The sequence below is a fragment of the Octopus bimaculoides genome, chromosome 1 (genome assembly GCF_046866305.1).
Source record: "Octopus bimaculoides isolate indiv1 chromosome 1, ASM4686630v1, whole genome shotgun sequence".
NCBI classification, from domain to species: Eukaryota; Metazoa; Mollusca; class Cephalopoda; order Octopoda; family Octopodidae; genus Octopus; species Octopus bimaculoides.
Window position 1 is genome coordinate 136,143,510 of NC_142928.1, and position 19,385 is coordinate 136,162,894.

The 19,385-nt window shown below is 34.9% G+C and overlaps 1 protein-coding gene across 29 annotated transcripts in view; it reads left to right on the forward strand.

The window, feature by feature from the left end:
* Positions 1 to 19,385, forward strand: part of LOC106871495 (anion exchange protein 3) — a 746,335-nt gene that overhangs the window by 571,109 nt on the left and 155,841 nt on the right. For all 29 annotated transcript variants that reach the window (XM_089359039.1, XM_089359081.1, XM_089359088.1 and 26 more), the window contains 3 exons: positions 2,391 to 2,539; positions 4,907 to 5,093; positions 11,674 to 11,809. In XM_089359039.1, the coding sequence (XP_089215165.1) occupies positions 2,391 to 2,539; positions 4,907 to 5,093; positions 11,674 to 11,809 (472 nt within the window). The remainder of the gene's footprint in view (positions 1 to 2,390; positions 2,540 to 4,906; positions 5,094 to 11,673; positions 11,810 to 19,385) is intronic.

Consider the following 19,385-nt stretch of genomic DNA (forward strand, 5'->3'; position numbering starts at 1 on the left):
CCTGGCTGATGATATTGCATATAACTGTGATAAAAGAAACATCAGTATTTTGCCAAATGCCAAAAAATAATCTTTATATTTCTTAATGTGATTATTCCAAAAGTATGAAAGTTTTCATTTTATTCTATATAAAACCATATATAAAGTTTGCAATTATATACATACACACATATATATATATATATATATATATATGTATATAATTGCATATATGTATATATTTCCAAAAATGAGTTTAAAGCAAGGTTGTGGAGTTGGAGTCAGAAACAATTAAGGGGTAGCTGGAGTCAGAGTCGGTAAAACTATGCCAACTCCAACTCACAATATCTTTATTCTTTAATATAAACCAGTTATAACATATAGGCCTGTTCAAAGTACAAGTGTATGCATATGCTTTATGAGATATGTAGATGACAATCACTTAATTGCATAAACAGGAGTCAGAGGTGCCAATAATAGAGGAGTGGGAGTCAGTGTCAAATTTTTTGTTTCGACTCCACAGTCCTGGTTTAAAAGGATATATAATCCTGGCAGTTACTACCGTGTTTCCTCTTAAATCAGTTTCAGATGCCAGCTAACCACAATGGTCCTTTAATGATGCTCAAGTTAACATTAAGTTGCTAGACTCTGGTAACTATTCTCACTTGGTAAATCTGAGTGTCCTATTTGGGACTACATAGTTTCCATAGAATAAGTAATACTATTAATAATGATAAGGAGAATGGAGATTTTCCACATCTATAATTTTATTAAACAATTATTTACAGCATTCTTTTCTGGACCTATGCGTGTTTCAGCTGCATTAGCTGCACACTGTTAGGTATGCATCCTGGTGTCATTGTCGCTACAGTTTTATCAGGGTCCTTATTTACTGCTGTTTCAAAGTTTAATAAATTTATAGATGTGGAAAATCTCTGATCTCCTTACTATTATTATTAATACTATATATATATATAGAGAGAGAGAGAGGGAGAGAATTTTTGATGGTGCAACCTGCAAATACCATAGGATCAAAATTATTGATCTTTAAATTATGAGGTATAGATGTAAGGAAGTGAAGAAATACCTACTTAAAGCACCCTGTCTGTTTCCATTGAGTAAATTCAATCCTTGGGTTAGTGACACAAAAACTTGGTCTCGGTTGGAGAGAAAATTTCATCAGATGCTAACTCTTAAAGTCCTGTAGTGCTTTCTTTATATACATCTCAGCTTTTACAAAGTAGAGATTCTGATGAAATGCAGTTAGTTCTATATAAAAATTTCATGAATCTGGATAAAACTTGCCAATATGATATAATGGTCATTGGTGTACATTGTGAATGTGGTGTTTGCTTGTTGGTTTTGACTTTTACCTGTTGTCATGTCACTTTCACCTGCCAGGGTAGGTTGCATACAAGTTGATTACACATATATGATTTCACATATATTAAGAAGATATCAGTTTGTAGACATCAATTTCCTAGTACAGAGCTAAATCTGTGCTCCAGTTATTATCTGAAACTAACTAGCTGCACAACTCCCATTAGTAAAACAATTTCAAGGTATGCTTTCATCTCCTCCATTCAGTGGGTTTTGTAAGACCCAACAAATGAATGTTATTTACTCTTATTACAACAATTATACTCTTCTCATAAACCCACCAATATGCAGAGTCACTATATTCAAAATATATCAGCTAATTATTACTTTTTTTTTAATTCCTTATCATTCACTAATGAAAGCATCAATACTATATTAATTGTATTATAACTCCAGTCTTGCTCAAAATTGATAAATTTTAGTGTTACTTAGATAACTAGTGTTAATAGCTGACACTGAAATACCACTCTAATTATTTCATCCAAATCCAAATTCTCTTTATCTAATTAAATCATTAGTAACTGTATATTGATAAATAAATCATTAACAAATATCACTGAATATTAACCTTTTGAGATATTAACTGCCATTACACTCAAAAATTAAAGGAAGGAAAATCCAGAGAAAATCGCTCAATAAAATGCAAAATACACATGGTACGAACAGGTAATCTTCACTTAAAGTTCTTTCTAAAATAAAGCTAAAATTTGTTTCTGGCATAGATGAGTGATTAATTCCAGTTTCCAATCCTAAACAAAAACACTATGTGAATTGTGGTTTCATACAGTTTAGGATTTGTTGAGAGCTACAGATATCTGCAATATAAGATGTTAAGGGTTAAATATGATTACAATGAAGTTAAAATGCCAATACGAAAATACTCTCTATACAATGATGGTAATGATTTACTAATATTTTTTATATATGCATGTATGCACAAAAGCTTTGTGTGTGAGGTTGTTGTTATATTAATGTCCATGAGTTCAACATATGTTTTTCTAAATCCTATTTTAATTAAATTATTTAAACAGGCCATCGATGGGGTGATGTGAGAGGCATCAGGAGACACAAAATTGCTAAACATAGTGCAATTGCATCTGTTGTACATCTCAGCAAGACAGAAAAGCTAAAGAAGAAAATTTTAAAGCCTAAGAAAAAGTTTGACCATAGTCCACATGAGGTGAGATACATACATTATATGTCAGATGCAAAATTATCTTCTATTATGCATTATCTTGGCTAGACACTTTTTAAAGACATACATAAATATTTCTCTGTGTTTATTAAACTGAAAGTATTATTACAAGTTCACAAGTTTACCATATTTGCCAAGTAAATAAACCATAAATCTGAAGGCAACTTTCTAAGAAGAAATTCAAAGACACTGTTTATCTCATAGTGTGTTATTCTATAATTTAAAATGATATGATCTTATTAATACATATTTATGGGTGAAGATCAAAGATACCATTAAAAAATATCATTATTTCAGTAATATTTAGGTTAATATTTATTTTTCAATCGATATCTATGTAACACACTATGACTGCTGTTGAAGGTTGAATAAATAATAAGTCACATGATGATTATTTGTTTAATAAAATGGAAACCAAATAAATGAATAAAAAGGGTTTTAGTTGTGGTTACATCAATTTAATTAGAATTCCAAATGAAAGAAAAATTCACAATCTGTGAGCTTACAGTTTCAAAGAAGTTTGGTTTAGAATTTTCAAAACATATACACACTAATTTTCATGCACCTATAAATGAAACTGAAGAAGACATGAGGTCTTAACATTAGTTAAAAACATGGAATCAAGTGTTGTGTACTCTTTGTTTTTTCTAAGATAGTTGGGAATGTTTTACATTTTAGCATTCAAACATAATTTTTATTTATTTACATTGTTTTCAATTAACTGTGCATTATTATCTTGTAGCTTTGGGATTTTGAAGATGTTTATTCTTTAGAATGATGTTGTATGATAGATGTGAGCTGGCTTAAACATAAACCAGGTAAAATATTTGGGCCAAATATGGCTGGTTTAAATACTGAAGGGTTAAGGTATATCTGGCTACTACTTCTAGCTGATCTTGTAACTACAAAGAGCAGAGTCCAGTAAGTGTTTTGGTGGCACCAAATTGCAAGTGCAAAGATCGTGTAAGGATATTTGGTGCTGAGTAGAGATGCATTTCATCATCATCATTTAACATCTGTTGTCCATGCTGGCATGGGTTTGACAGTTTGACTGGGCTGGCATGATGGAAGGCTGCACCAGGCTCCAGTGTGATTTGGCATGGTTTTCTACAGCTGGATGCCCTTCCTAACGCCAACTACTCTGATAGTGTGTAATGGGTGCTTTTATGTGCCACCGGCACAGGTGCCATTTGCATGACACTGGTATCTGCCACAACTGCAATTTTCCTTGACTTGATAGGTCTTCTTCTCAAGCACAACATAATGCCAAAGGTCTTGATCGTTGCCTCCATGAGGCCCAACATCCAAAAGGAACTTGGCCACCTTTATTGTTTAGATCTTAAGTCTCAAGCTCATTTCTGTTTCTTCGTGTAGATTTTTAAAAGACTTAGTGGGGTTTTACCAAATTTGAATGCAGGGTATGGGAGTTCCCCACTTCTGGTTTAGAGACTCCTTCATTGACTCATCTAAAATTTTATTATTGGGTGTTGTGACTATGTTATGTTTCTCTAGTATTGAATGGTTGGGTGATTCTTATGGAAGGAACCTGTAGGAGGGGAAGACAAAAGAAGTAGTGAAAGCTTATCTCGGGAGGCTAAACTTTATGTAGAATTGCCAGAAGTGGCAATACACTGTACAGGAGAAGAAGTGTGCAATCTATTTGTATATGGAAAAATGAACATAGAATAATTATGATAGTTGATAGTGGGTGGGACAAATTTGTCTGATAACCTGTGATCTAGCCAACTGTAATTTTAGTTGAGAAAATTTGATCACTACTTAGCTGGTATAGTCATATAGATAAAAGGTTTGTTGTATAACTACATGAGTTCAGTTTCAGGCCATGGTGTGGTATCATGGACAAGTTTTCTACTATAGTGTCAAATTGACTGTAACATTCTTACTGAAATTTGGTCAATAGAAACTGAGAAAACCCATTGAAGGAACTGTTATGCTTTTGGATGAAAGATTTAATCCATCACCTTGTTTAAAACCAACAGACCACCTGTTCTTGGTTGATTTTAGTTGGATTCATTTTGTTGTAAGAGTATGTGAGCCAGGCCACCAGTCTGAGAGTAACGCCCTCTCTTTCCCCAATCACAAGTTCCTGAAAATGGTCTTAGACTCTGCCCATCTTCATCTCACTAAGCTGCCAAAACAAAATAAAACAGTAACTCGTTTCAACTGGCAAAGAATTTCTGGCTCCTTCAGATCTTAATCCATTACTGACATTATCATGGTGCTTGTTATTGTTGTAAAAATTAGTTGAGGGATGAGGTTGTTGTCTTCTTTTTGTGAGATTTGTTTCTTTTTTTTTTTCTCACTTTTTGTAAATTTTCTATTTATTTGCAGCTCTTTGTAGAGCTTGATGAACTACATGTTGGAGACCAAAATGATTGGGACTGGGAATGGAGAGAAAAGGCTCGTTGGATCAAATTTGAAGAAGATGTTGAAGAAGGAGCAGAGAGATGGGGCAAACCTCATGTAGCTTCATTGTCATTTCATAGCTTAATAGAACTGAGAAAAGGGCTCGAACAAGGTGAGTGTATTCTTCACACCATAAAATATATTCACTGTCTCAGCTATTTTTATTATGCTTTTTCTCAGATTTTATTGTTTACTCAATATTTTCGTCTAAGTGCAGTACTACTCATTCAGGTGGTGTAAATGTTACCATTTAAACCCCTGCACTTCACATTGTTACCCTACTACAGTCCCTTATCACCTATTTCTCATCCCTGATCCACTCCTGTTTCCTTCACTTCCCTTCCTCCAAACTAATGATCACTTCATCCAACTCAATCCCCATAACTTATCATTTCATACTCTTTTTACACTCTAGTGTACTTACCTACCCATTAACTCTCTCTCTGTCTGTCTCTCTCTCCCTCTCCCTCTCTCTCTCTCTCTCATATATATTCACCTTATACCTTGAGGGTATGCTCTCATCATCATTCTCCTTTTTCAGCTGGGGAAACCATGTATTCACTTCTTCTGCAAGATACCTTTTCTTGTCATTCTATCATACTTTCACCCTCTTCAGTACTGTACTCCACTCATGTGAGGGGTCTTGCAAGTATTTGGTGACTTGCTAGTGCTGGTGCCACAATAAAGTACCCACTACAATCTGTAAAGTGGTTGGTGTTAAGAAGGTCACCCAGTCATACAAACGATGCCAAAACATACATTAAAGTTCAGTGCATCCCTCTGACTTGTTGTTCTCATCAAACTGTCAAACTCTTGCCAGCATGGAAAAATGAACATTAAGAATGGCTAGTGAGAGCTGTGCGAGCCATGTACAGAGATGCGGCCAGTAAGGTGAGGGTTGGAAATGAGTACAGCAATGAATTCCGGGTAGAGGTAGGGGTCCACCAAGGTTCCGTCCTCAGCCCCCTATTATTTACCATAGTCCTCCAGGCAATCACAGAGGAGTTCAAGACAAGTTGCCCCTGGGAGCTCCTCTATGCTGATGACCTTGCCCTAATTGCGGAGTCACTATCAGAACTAGAGGAGAAGTTTCAGGTGTGGAAGCAAGGTCTAGAATTGAAGGGCCTTAGAGTCAACCTAGCTAAAACCAAAATCCTAATAAGTAGGAAGGTAGATAAAACACAAACCCCTTCAGGTAGATGGCCCTGCTCAGTATGTAGAAAAGGAGTAGGTAGTAACTCTATAAGATGTACCCGGTGCAAGCTATGGACACATAAGAGGTGCAGCAACATCAAAGGCAGGTTAACTAGCAAGTTAGTTTTTGTTTGTGGCAGATGTTCAGGTGCAATAAAGACTGCAAACAAACAGGAAACAACTTCTATCTCATTCCAGGGTGAAAAACTAGAGGTAGTCGATAGCTTCCGCTATCTGGGCGACCAAGTTAGTAGTGGGGGTGGGTGCGCTGAAAGTGTAGCTGCTAGAATAAGAATAGCCTGGGCAAAGTTTAGAGAGCTCTTACCCCTGCTGGCGACAAAGGGACTCTCACTCAGAGTAAAAGGCAGACTGTATGACGCATGCGTACGAACAACCATGCTACATGGCAGTGAAACATGGGCTGTAACTGCTGAGGACATACGTAAGCTCGCAAGGAATGAAGCCAGTATGCTCCGTTGGATGTGTAATGTCAATGTGAATACCCGTCAGAGTGTAAGTATCTTGAGAGAAAAGCTGAACATTAGAAGCATCAGTTGTGGCGTGCAAGAGAGACGATTGCGCTGGTATGGACATGTGGTGAGAATGGAGGAGGATAGCTGCGTGAAAAAGTGCCACACCCTAACAGTTGAGGGAACCCGTGGAAGAGGTAGGCCCAGGAAGACCTGGGCTGAGGTGGTGAGGCAAGACCTTCGTACATTGGGCCTCACCGAGGCGATGACTACGGACCGAGACCTTTGGAAATGGGCTGTGCGTGAGAAGACCCGGCAAGCCAAGTAAGATCGTTGCCAGTGCCCCTGGACTGGTTCTTGTGCGGGTGGCACATGAGATGCACCATTTTGGCTCCTGTAGGATTTTCGAGCGAGATCGTTGCCAGTGCCCCTGGACTGGCTTGTGCGGGTGGCACATAAAAGACACCATTTCGAGCGTGGCCGTTTTCGTGCGGGTGACACGTAAAAGCACCCACTACACTCTCTGAGTGGTTGGCGTTAGGAAGGGCATCCAGCTGTAGAAACTCTGCCAAATCGGACTGGAGCCTGGTGTTGCCATCCGGTTTCACCAGTCCTCAGTCAAATCGTCCAACCCATGCTAGCATGGAAAGCGGACGTTAAACGATAATGATGATGATGATGATGAAGTAATAATAATCATGATGATAGTGATGTTGATTATTTTAATTATTCATTATCATCATCGTCATCCTTCCATGCTGGCATGGACAGGAGCTGACCAGGCAGGAACCTGCACCATACTCCTGTGTCTGTTTTGGCATTGTTTTTATGGTTGGATGCCCTTCCTAACACCAACCACCCCACAGAGTAGGCTAAGTGCTTTTTATGTGGCACCAGCACAGGTGAGGTAATTTTAGCATGGTTTTTACACAGGGATGCCCTTCCAAATGCCAAACACTTTACAATGTAGACTGGTTGCTTTTTATTACTATTATTACTAAGGTGGTGAGCTGGCAGAATTGTTAGCATTCTGAATGAAATGCTTAGCAGTATTTCACCCGTCGCTACATTCTGAGTTCAAATTCCGCCGTGGTCAACTTTACCTTTCATCCTTTCAGGGTTGATAAATTAAGTACCAGTTGAGTACTAGAATCAATGTAATCAACTATCTTCCTTCCCCAAATTTCAGGCCTTGTGCCTATGATAGAAAGGATTATTATTATTATTATTATTATTATTATTATTATATGATGAAAACTCACAGCTTATTTTGCTGGGTATGGTGGAAAGTGTCAGCTGTCCACAGCCAGCAGACTAAGGTGACACTTGTTTACTGGTCATGCTTCAAGAACCCTGCGAAGAATTCTTGCAGTTCCAAGAAATGCTGATTTTTGTAAGTGTTCTTACCGTCACACTTGTATCAATCTTTTTGAGCCATGTTGGTAGTTGAGCGCTGATACTTCCAAGTGCACCAATTACTATTGGTATCACATCTACTCTCCTCATTGACCACAACCTTCGAATTTCCCACTTCAAATTGTCATAGTCATTTATTTTTTCTTCTTCTTTCTCTTTGATCCTCTTGTCACCGAGACACGCTATGTCAATTATCATGCATGTTCTTTTTTTCATTATTATTATTATTGCTGGAAATCTTTTCCAATTCCAATTTTATATTTTGTTGAATAAGAAAATTTTGAAAACAGAAAGTTTCTTATTTCTTTATTGCCCACAAGGAGCTAAACATAGAGGGGACAAACAAGGACAGATAAAGGAATTAAGTTGATTACATCGACCCCAGTGCATAACTGGTACTTAATTTATCGACCCCCAAAAGGATAAAAGGCAAAGTCGACCTCAGCGGAATTTGAACTCAGAACGAATTTGAATTTTAATCCCAATAAATTGAAAATAAAAACATTTTTGTTATTCAATGGGAGCTTCTATAAGTTTCATATTTGACAGTTTATATTCATATGAAAACCTATTCACATTGTGGTCAAAAATTGTTTTGTAATTTGATAATCAACAATTATTTGTTTGTTGATTTTTTCGTTGTTTTGTTTAACTTCTCATTCTTATCTAATAGTCTCTTTATGTTATATATTTTATTTTTACACATTATAAAAAAACTCAACACACCTTTGACTTTTGGCTACAAGAATATAAACTTTATCACCTCTTCTACTTTTCCATTGCCTTTATTTCTTTTGGTTATCACATGGGTATACACATCTGGTGTAAAATAGTATTATCCAAACAAATATTTGGATGTGGTTATCTAAAATAACCTATCGCAAAATTATTATGTTCACACAGATTGCACTCCATACTACTCAAATCTAGGTTCAATATTAAACCAACACATGTTGCGCTAACACAGTAACCAATATGGTGAACCAACACTGTCAACTGCCCCCCGACAGTTCACACAATTCTTTATTTATTGAAATCCGTTGTTCCACTTTCAGTCAAGTGGGAGTGTACAGGATTCTCCCGTAACACTTTTTATATATATCAGGCCACAATTTTGAAAATTGCAAAACAAGTCCCAGTCAAACTGGACACATAAACAAATGTCAATACAAAGATATGCAGGGACAAACACAAGCGTGTGTATATCTACAGTATGTTTGTGTTTATTATATCATAAAATCAAAAACTGACAATCACTCATGTTTCACCCTTGGTTTATCATGAAACTCATGTACACCATCACTTTTTGATTTAATATATAATATACATTATATAACAAAAATATATATTATAGGCACAGGCATGGTTGTGTGCTAAGAAGCTTGCTTCCAACCACATGGTTCCGGGTTCAGTCCCACAGTGTGGCACCTTGGGAAAGTGCCTTCTACTGGAGCCTCAGGCCGCCCAAAGCCTTGTGAGTGGGTTTGGTAGACGGAAACTGAAAGAAGCCCGTCGTATATATATACATATATATTGTGTGTGTTTGTGTTGTCCCCCACCATCGCTTGATAACCGATGTTGATGTGTTTACATCCCCGTAACTTAGCAGTTCGGCAAAAGAGACCGATAGAATAAGTGCTAGAGTTACAAAGAATAAGTCCTGGTGTTGATTTCTTTGACAAAAGGCAGTGCTCCAGCATGGCTGCAGTCAAATGACTGAAACAAATAAAAGAATATATAAAACACAAACTAGAACTCAACAAATTCATCAATTAACACTTTTGTCATCATATTTCTGTTGAAATACACACTCATTATTTCAATTAATTTAAAAAGTAATGAATAATGTATTAAAATAATTTGTCATTATCAATCTGATTTTTAGAACATAAATTAACATGAAATGTTAATGGGGAATTTGAATTTATATCTCTTTAAAACTGGAAGTTGATACCATAGAACCAAGAGCAGTGTTGAGTGATTTAATATCAAAAGTGTTAATCTCTCTAAATATGAGACCTTGCGGCAAAGCTGGAAATAATCATTTATGTATAAATATATACTTCCTGATTATACACTGCAAGATTTATCAACTAAATAATATATTAACCATGTTTAATCATTAGCATTTTGGGGGCAATTAACATGCAATATGCAAAATTAATTGTTGACAAGTTAATTATTAGAGAAAAGACGTGCTCTTCTCCCCTGTAAATAGAACAATGTTAATCAGAAATATGGTATTAAAAATGTTAATTGATCAATTGATTTTATTGGATCCCAATTTTTGTTTTATATTTCATTATATGATAGATGAAAGTCAAAATCAATCCCCAACTTGATTATTCAACATGCTGCACTTTTAAAGTTTTCTCTAACACCTTCCACTTTGGTGTGAAGAGATACCTTGCTTCAGTTTACAGTAGACTGGTTGATGTGCAAATTTTAGATTCATCATTTTTTAAACAGATATAGACATAGTCGTGTGGTTAAGTTCACTTTGCAATCACAAGGTTCCAGGTTCTGTCTCACTGTGTGATATCTTGTGCAAGTGTCTTCTGCTATAACTCCTACTCAATCAATACCTTGTGAGTGAATTTGGTAGAGGGAAACTATGTAGAAGCCTGTCGTAAATGTATGTGTGTATTTGTATGTTTGTGTATATAGGTTGATATTTCATTTGTCAGTGTGTGAGCAAAGTGGTGCTGATGTTGACATTCCTTGTTGACATTATGCCCAGTAGCTCTGCACTTTGAAAGACATGGAATATGAAAATCCTTTGTTTTGAAAAAAATTGTGAGTTAGCAACCAGAATAGCATCTAGCCATAAAATCCTGAGATTTAAATAATTCTCCATCTAACCCATACTAGCATGGAAAAAAATTATTACTAATTGCTTATTTAACTTTTGTACATTTTATTTCATGAATGTGCATTTGTTTTTGGCAACTTAATATAATTTGAAGCAGTGACTTTACTATCACAAAATCAAATTTATATTGATGTATTGAAGTTTTCTAGTAAAGGTGGAATTTTCTCATAAAATTTCATAACTTGTCATATTTATTAAATATTGAGTAATTTTCCAAATCAATAGTCTGGCAATTTAAGTTTATTGCTTATAATTTGTTGTGTTACTGATATGGAAAGGCCATAGGTATACTCTTTTACTTGTTTCAGTCATTTGACTGTGGCCATGCTGGAGCACCGCCTTTAGTCGAGCAAATCGACCCCAGGATTTATTCTTTGTAAGCCTAGTACTTATTCTATCGTTCTCTTTTGCTGAACCGCTAAATTACGGGGACGTAAACACACCAGCATCGGTTGTCAAGCGATGTTGGGGGGACAAACACAGACACACAAACACACACATATATATATATACATATACATATATACGACAGTTTTCTTTTAGTTTCCGTCTACCAAATTCACTCACAAGGCTTTGGTCGGCCCAAGGCTATAGTAGAAGACACTTGCCCAAAGTGCCACGCAGTGGGACTGAACTCGGAACCATGTGGTTGGTAAGCAAGCTACCTACCACGCAGCCACTCCTGCGCCTATATTAACATTGCATTTTTTTTTTCTCACGAGAGACCTTTTTTCTTCCAGGTGTATTTTTACTGGATTTGGAAAGCACAGATTTAAAGTCAATAGCTCACAACATTGTTGAACAGATGGATATTTATGACCTTATTCAGCCAGAAGATAAGGGCAATGTTCTAAGAACTTTATTGCTGAAACACAAGTGAGCATTTTATTCTTTTGCACTTAAACAGTTATGAAATCTTCATTTAACATAAATATCTTCCTCCCTTTATTTAATGGTTAATTATTATCAAAGAAGTAATAAGTAAAAGAAAAAAAATTCAATTTAGCTCTCTTCATTCTTGTGCAATCTTAAGAAATTCCATGTGTTGTTTTTCACTCCATTCTTTGAAATTTCCATTCAAAGTATTTTCATTTGCCGCTGTAATTTTTCTGTTATTCTCCTCCCATATGCAAATTACTTTGACCTGTTAGCACAACTAATTTACTTCAATTTTTTTTTTTTTTTTGCTTTGTTTTTTTTTTACCTATTTTATTATTTACAAAAACACTATTTTGTTTCCCTTTAACTTTTGTATTATCTTATATTGTTCTTCTCAAACATGATGATTATTTCTGCTTTAAATATTTATTTATTTGTTTTATTTCAGTTTATTATATCAAGCCAATTACAGAGTAGATTAGCTTTTCTATGAAATTATATTAATATCATAAATGTTTCCACTAATAATATTTTTGAACAACACTCTGTATCTTAATTAGTTCTATTAATGATTACATTTTGCTGTTGTATTTTTTCACAAACAGAAATCATCAATTTAAGCTTTTGTTTAGTATTGACCAATAAAGTAAGTTGCGTGTCATTTTTAAGTTCAGTTCCTTTACTGTTTATTGAATGTAATTGGTTCCAGGAACAATGAGAAGAATTCCTCTCCATTTAAGCAATTTGGTCAAAATAATTCAGTGTTTATGTGACATTTGTCCTAATTTAATTCAATATTCATTAATTTAGAGAAGAAATAACAGTGGAAATGGAGAACACTTTTCTCATATAAAAATCTTTGCATGAAAAACAAAAACAAATTGTAAATAATTGATTGACAGCTTGTGATTCAATTTTGTTTGCTGTTGCCTTAGTTTGCTGGTTGTTTAGACATTGGTGAATTAATGGGTGTTGCTCTCACACAAATACAGCTGAGTGCTTCGAAATAAACTCATCAGCTAACAATTTTATAATTTACATTCTTATTTATTTCTAGATTCTTTCACAGTCATTTAATTTATATTGATTGGCTGCTGAGAGCTTGACAAATACAACATCCATTTAGAAAAATATCCTATATTAATCTAGCAAACACCCATAACTTGCCAATGTGCTATAAGCAAACATTGTTCCTCATGTGAAGATTACTGTTCCTCTGTTGAGTATATTTTATATGAGTTCTTTAAGTTTGTTCATTCATATAATTTTGTTTATTTTTATGAACTTTAATAACCTGCTCTTCCAGTTCTACAGAAAACATATCAAGGGTAGATATTATTTTTCCATTATTTATACATCCAAATTAGAAATGTTTAATTACATTTACAAACAAGTTTAATTCTCCTTAATCTAACAAATAACAGTAATTTATTACATAGTAAAACAATATTTTCTTGAAATTCCTAACATGGAATTTTAAACTGAGAATTGTGGAAATAGTCATATTTTTGTCCAAAGGCAACAAAATAAACAACTATAAAACTATTTGTTATTCATTTTCATTTTATTTTATTTTATTTTTAGTTTCATAAAGCAATATGAAAAATATTTTGTTTACTCATTTATTCTTAGTCATCTAATCAATTACTATTTATTTTCAGATAAATATTTTGAAATACTTTATTTTTATATATATATATATATATATATATATATATAATTTAATAGACACAGTATACTTGTGCGTGTGTGTGTGTGTGTGTATATCAGTAAAATGTATAAAAACAACATACAATTTATACCATTTGTTCCTACATGTGTTTTACCATTGTGGCTATTTAAATCATCTGCAATGGATGCTAATAGTAAGTCTGGCTGCAGATTCACAATAGTTCTTCAAGAGAATACATTATTACATTAAGTACACCAGAACTACTTCATACATATATATATATATATATATATATATATATATATATATATATATATATATATATATATTCTGTTTGTGGCACAGGAATCATAAAATTGCTCAGTACATACTTGTGTTAGGAGTGTCACCTATGTTTGTTTAACCAAGATTCTATTTAATCATCTATTGTCAACTGTAGGTATCTCCCGATAGGTTCAGTCAAGTAAAAGGCCAGTTGAAGTGAACCCTGATTCAGGTTTACATCACAAATGATAAATATATTACATATGTAAAGTGGTTGACAAACAAACTGAAGCAATGTAGGGTAGAGTGAACATGACAACCTCTCCAGTGCTGGTGCCATAATAAAATGCACCCAGTACACTCAGTAACTACATCCAGTTATCTAGAAAGTTTGTGTAAGTTGTAATAATGAAGTCAAACCAAATAGTTATATTTCGAAATCATTTAATATGTCGGTCTTTCACAATGGATGCATGCATTTCCTATTATTTATATTACACAGACCTGAAACATTCATATTGAATGATTTCAAAATATCACTATTTAGTTTGACTTCTTTATTACAACTTATATGACTTGATGCCAGTACAAATTAGCTGGTCCAGTCTCTACTTATGTAGATACTCTAACTAGTTATTGGAACAGTTTATTACATTTGACTCAAGTAAAAAATCCTGGTTGTGTACACTGTTTCTTAGTGTAACATGAAATATATATGATTTTGATAAATAGTTTACATGAAACTCTAGATCTTTGAGCCACATATGTAACTTTACAGCTAACTAAATATGCATATCACTGTATCAACCAGACTTTTGAACCTTGTTATACACTGCTGGTCACAATATGCTTCCAATTCTTTCATGATTGTGACCTTCTTTCCCATCATCATGGAGGCTTTCTGAGTGGCTTTTTCAGATCTCTTGGAAATCACTTGTGAACCTTGCAACATATTCATCTGAGTAGAACTTGTGCTTTCTAAATATGCATATATATATATATGTGTGTGTGTGTGTGTGTGTGTGTATGTATGTATGTATATACATGTGTGTGTTTAGGTAAGCGCTTTAAATGAAACGCTAAAATTTTGAGTAACATGTGTAACTCTACTGTTATTAAAGAAATATATATTCCTTTGTCCATGCATTCAACAAGTAGCTGCAACGTCTTTTTTCCCTCCACTTTGAAGAGAGGTTATAGGCCACTAACCATTAGGGTCTGAAGCAACGCTGTAAAGCTAAGTGCTTTATGGATGTGAAACCCTGGGTAACCCCACAGACCTGCCATAATTATCTTTATCTAATTACTCTGCTGCTCTATAACTTAGAGTGTGCTTCTCTTTCGGATTTGGCACGGAAAAAGCACCATTTGAGCATGGTCATTGCCAGTGCCTCCTGACTGGCTCCTGTGCCGGTGACATGTAAAAATACCATTGAAGTGTGGTTGATGCCAGTACTGCCTGACTGGACCTCATGCTGGTGGCACATAAAAAGCACCCAGTACACTCTCAGAGTGGTTGGCATTAGGAAGGGCATCCAGCTGTAGAAACTTTGCCAGATCAGATTGGAGCCTGGTGCAGCCTTGAGGCTTGCCAGCCCTCAGTCAAACACCGTTCAAGCCATGCCAGCATGGAAAGATGTTAAACAATGATGATGATGATGATGATGATTATATATATATATATACACACACATGTACATCATTTTTCCATCTGTTCCTTGCTAACATAAGTTGAATGAGCCAGGTTGCCATGGACCAAGTCAGTTGTTATTTGGAGTTACTCTCATTCCTAGGCAGATCAGGGACCATGTCACATACATTCCAATTTGCCATATTTTCTACAATTCGATAGCCTTCTTACCATTAGTCTTTTCACAGAGTGTACTAGATGATGCATTTTATGGTAGCAACAACATGAGAGAGGTCGTCCTGTCTTCAGTAGAACTGGAGTTCTCTTTCTCTATATTGTCTCTGGTTGTTGGCCAACCATTTTACAGGATATGTTTGATGCATTTTAATGATGGTGAAGCACAAGCATTATATGCATGGATACATTCACTCATCCCTAAGTCTGCCTCAGTTGCTACTCAGTGTTTCTTGCTCCCAGTGTTCAGGTGAAAACGTTTGTATATTTATATATATACACACATAGATCTGGGACATATATATACATGGGTTTTGGCATGGCTGCTTTGGTGCTGCCTATCTGGCATCACTGATTCAATGTTAACTTACTTGACATGAGACATTTTTGTTTCTCTCTCTCTCTCTCTCTCTCTCTCTCTCTCTCTCTCTCTCTCTCTCTCTCTCTCTGCATGTGTGTGAACATCTAGTTGTGTTTTTATGTATGTGCAGTCTCTCTGTCTGTCACTCTCTCTCTCTTTTTGTGTCTGTGTGTCCCTTTCTTTCCAGCACCAAAAAATACTGTGGCCATAACAGGTTGGATGTCCATTCAGCTGTGCCAGATCATCAGCCCCCAAGCAACTGCACCTGATCATCTCGCTCCATACATATATACACACACACACACACACACACACATATAAGCATTAAAATGTCAGCTAGCTCTTATATTTTCTCAACATTTCCATTTAAAAATCAGTGTAATAATCTGGATATAACTTGAATTATATAACTGTGGTTTCAAGAAGATACATAAAAACAACTTAACACCTTACTAGTCAGTAATCCATTATCTGTGGTAACTTCCTGTGTTTCAAATGATAAATCTGAGATTTGTGTAAAACGCATGCAGTCAGTATACCAATTATTCTCTGGTGAGTAACAAATTAAAAAGATACAAAAGGTGACATTAGAACACAAACTCATGCACCACACACATGCACCACACACATGCACACACACACACACACACGCACACACACATGCATATATACACATATAATTATATAGGCACACCAACAAAAGCAACATCTCTACCCACTTTTTCAAGCTGTAATACTAAGTTTTGGTTATGGTGCTAAAGATTTCAAAATACAACACTGTTTGTACTGGTAAGTTCAAACCTTAAGAAAAGTAAACTAATAATAGTAATAATGATGATGATGATGATGATATCGGTTTCAAATTTTGGCACAAAGCCAGCAGTTTTTGAAGAGAGTGGGAAGTTGATTACATCAACCCCCAGTACTTAACTGGTACTTTTTTTTTTTACCCCCAAAGAATGAACAGCAAAGTTGTCCTCAGTAGAATTTGTACTCAGGACGTAAAGATGGACAAAGTGTCATAAGCATGTTGTCTGGTGTGCTAATGGTTCTGCCAGCTCACTGCATTAATGATAATAATAATAATAATAATTGTTTTGTCCTGGTATAAAAGACAAGCTACAGCAAATATTCTGCTCAATACCATAGATTTGCTTGTCAGTTGTTTGACCTTAACCTGTTGAGCATGTTCCTTGGTGGCTGACAATATGTGCATCCCTGATCATGAGCAGTAGTGGGGGAGCATCATAGCCATGTGTTAAGAGGAATTCTTTGGGGTTTGGATAATTCATCTTTGGAAACGGGTGTTTCATTCAGCATCCTTAAACAACCCTTATTCAGGGACCTTTTGAACAGGAAGGTCTACTCAATCTGAAGAAAATTTTTGGGCCCCACCTGCAAGGTCATGTGCTGTTTATGTTGATATGAGGTCACCATGTCGTGCACATATGGTTGTGATACATGTACCTGGTGTGTACCCTTATCAGGCAGGTAATCTTGATGGGTATACTGGACTTCATATATTTTTCTCCAGTGTCACTTTGATGGCATGCACTGCTCTCTCACTCAATAATAATACTAATAATAATAAAATATATATACGTACATATGTATAAACATAAACAAATGTGCATACACACTTACACATATTGAAGAAATAGAGTTATCTTCCTAACTCTATTTTCATGACTGATTAATACACCCATAAAAATACATTACACTAATAATCATTTTAATATCACTCTACAGCCCCATAACCTAGCAGTTCTGCAAAAGATATCTATAAAATAAGTACTAAACTTTAGAAAAATAAGTACTGGGGTTGATTTGCTCAACTAAACTCTACTAGGCAATACCCCAGTGTAGCCACAGTCCAATAACTGAAGCAAATAAAAGATAAAAGATAAGATATATAATACATTAAAAGTCAGTTTCAATCTTGCTTGCCTGCTTGTAATGTTAATCAGCAAAACTGGTGCATAATGGGAAAATACCATGAATTAAGTTTACCCTGAAATGTTAATATGAATTGAATGAAACAAGTTTTGCATAAATCGGTAAAGTAGTTTTCAAGATATTAGGGATTTTCAGGCTATAAATACTCAAAATGGTGCGTAACAGAAAAATGTTCCGAAAATAAGCTTCATCCTGAAAGGGAAGAAACTCTTATGTGAGTTGACAATGGGAAAAAAAGAGCAATCTTTTTTTTTTTCAATTTCTATTTTTGCATTTGTTAAACACAATATTCTAATCATTTAGAAATATTTTTAAATGAATGTGATTTCACAAATGTAAGCTGTTTGTACAGTAAGTATGTATATTTTAACTTTCTTTAAACAGACAATATTTCAATATTTTTAAAAATTATTTTCAAGTGAATACCATTACAAAAATTGTTTTTGGCATATTTAAAACATATTCTAAAGTGAAAATGACTTAAAAAATATGGTAGACATTTCGTAAAAGACCTGTTCGTAACCTCAGTGGGAAATAGTTTTTTCCGAGTGCATTTAACTTATCTCCCCTCCAATATTTGACTGCTATTTCTAGCACGCCTTACTACCACGTAACAGCTATTTGCGATAAAGGACCCAAAATACCTGTTACATGGTAGCTGGGCGTGCAAGAAATAGCAGCCAAATCTTTCCAACCCACGAAACAAAACTGTGTTACTGGGAAACTCAGAGTTTCCCAGTGACACAATGGATCACGGGTAGTCTAGTATATATATATATATATATATATATATATAGAGAGAGAGAGAGAGAGAGATAGATAGATAGATATACATGTAAGCGTGAGTGAGCAGGAGTTTTACCTTTTTTACTTTAGTTAGGACTTTTTGTGTGTTTTCTTATCAGTTCTTTGCATTCAAAGCATTCAAATTCTCCGCGTCAAGCGAACTACAATGCTCTTAATAAAATTCCTAGTTTCTATAACTGAGCAAACTAATTTTGAGGATAAATTGGTTATTGTTGGTATGTTACTGCCATTATATAATAAACAGGAATCATATGATTGATATAATATTGTGTCACCATTGCTGGATTTCAAATTTTGACTATCAACGATTCCAGGTCTCTTTCAGGAATCAGGAAGTGGCTATTGTTTATTACTAGCACACTCTATCAGTCTGTTAATATTTGCCTTGCATTTTCCTATTAATATAGCTTACATGATTAATCTTTACCTCATGAGGGATTCTAAATAGGATGGTTGCACTATCAACTGATGTTTTCCTATCTAGTTTTATTTTGTGTTGCATGATGAATGTGTTCTAACGGCTCCTTGCTATAAATTGTATTTCAGTGAGCTGATGAAAAAGTGTTGTATTTGTATGGCTAATGAGGAAGTTAAACAAGGAACCATTATTTTAGCTAATAGTTATCTATTAATAATGCTCTCTGGTAAT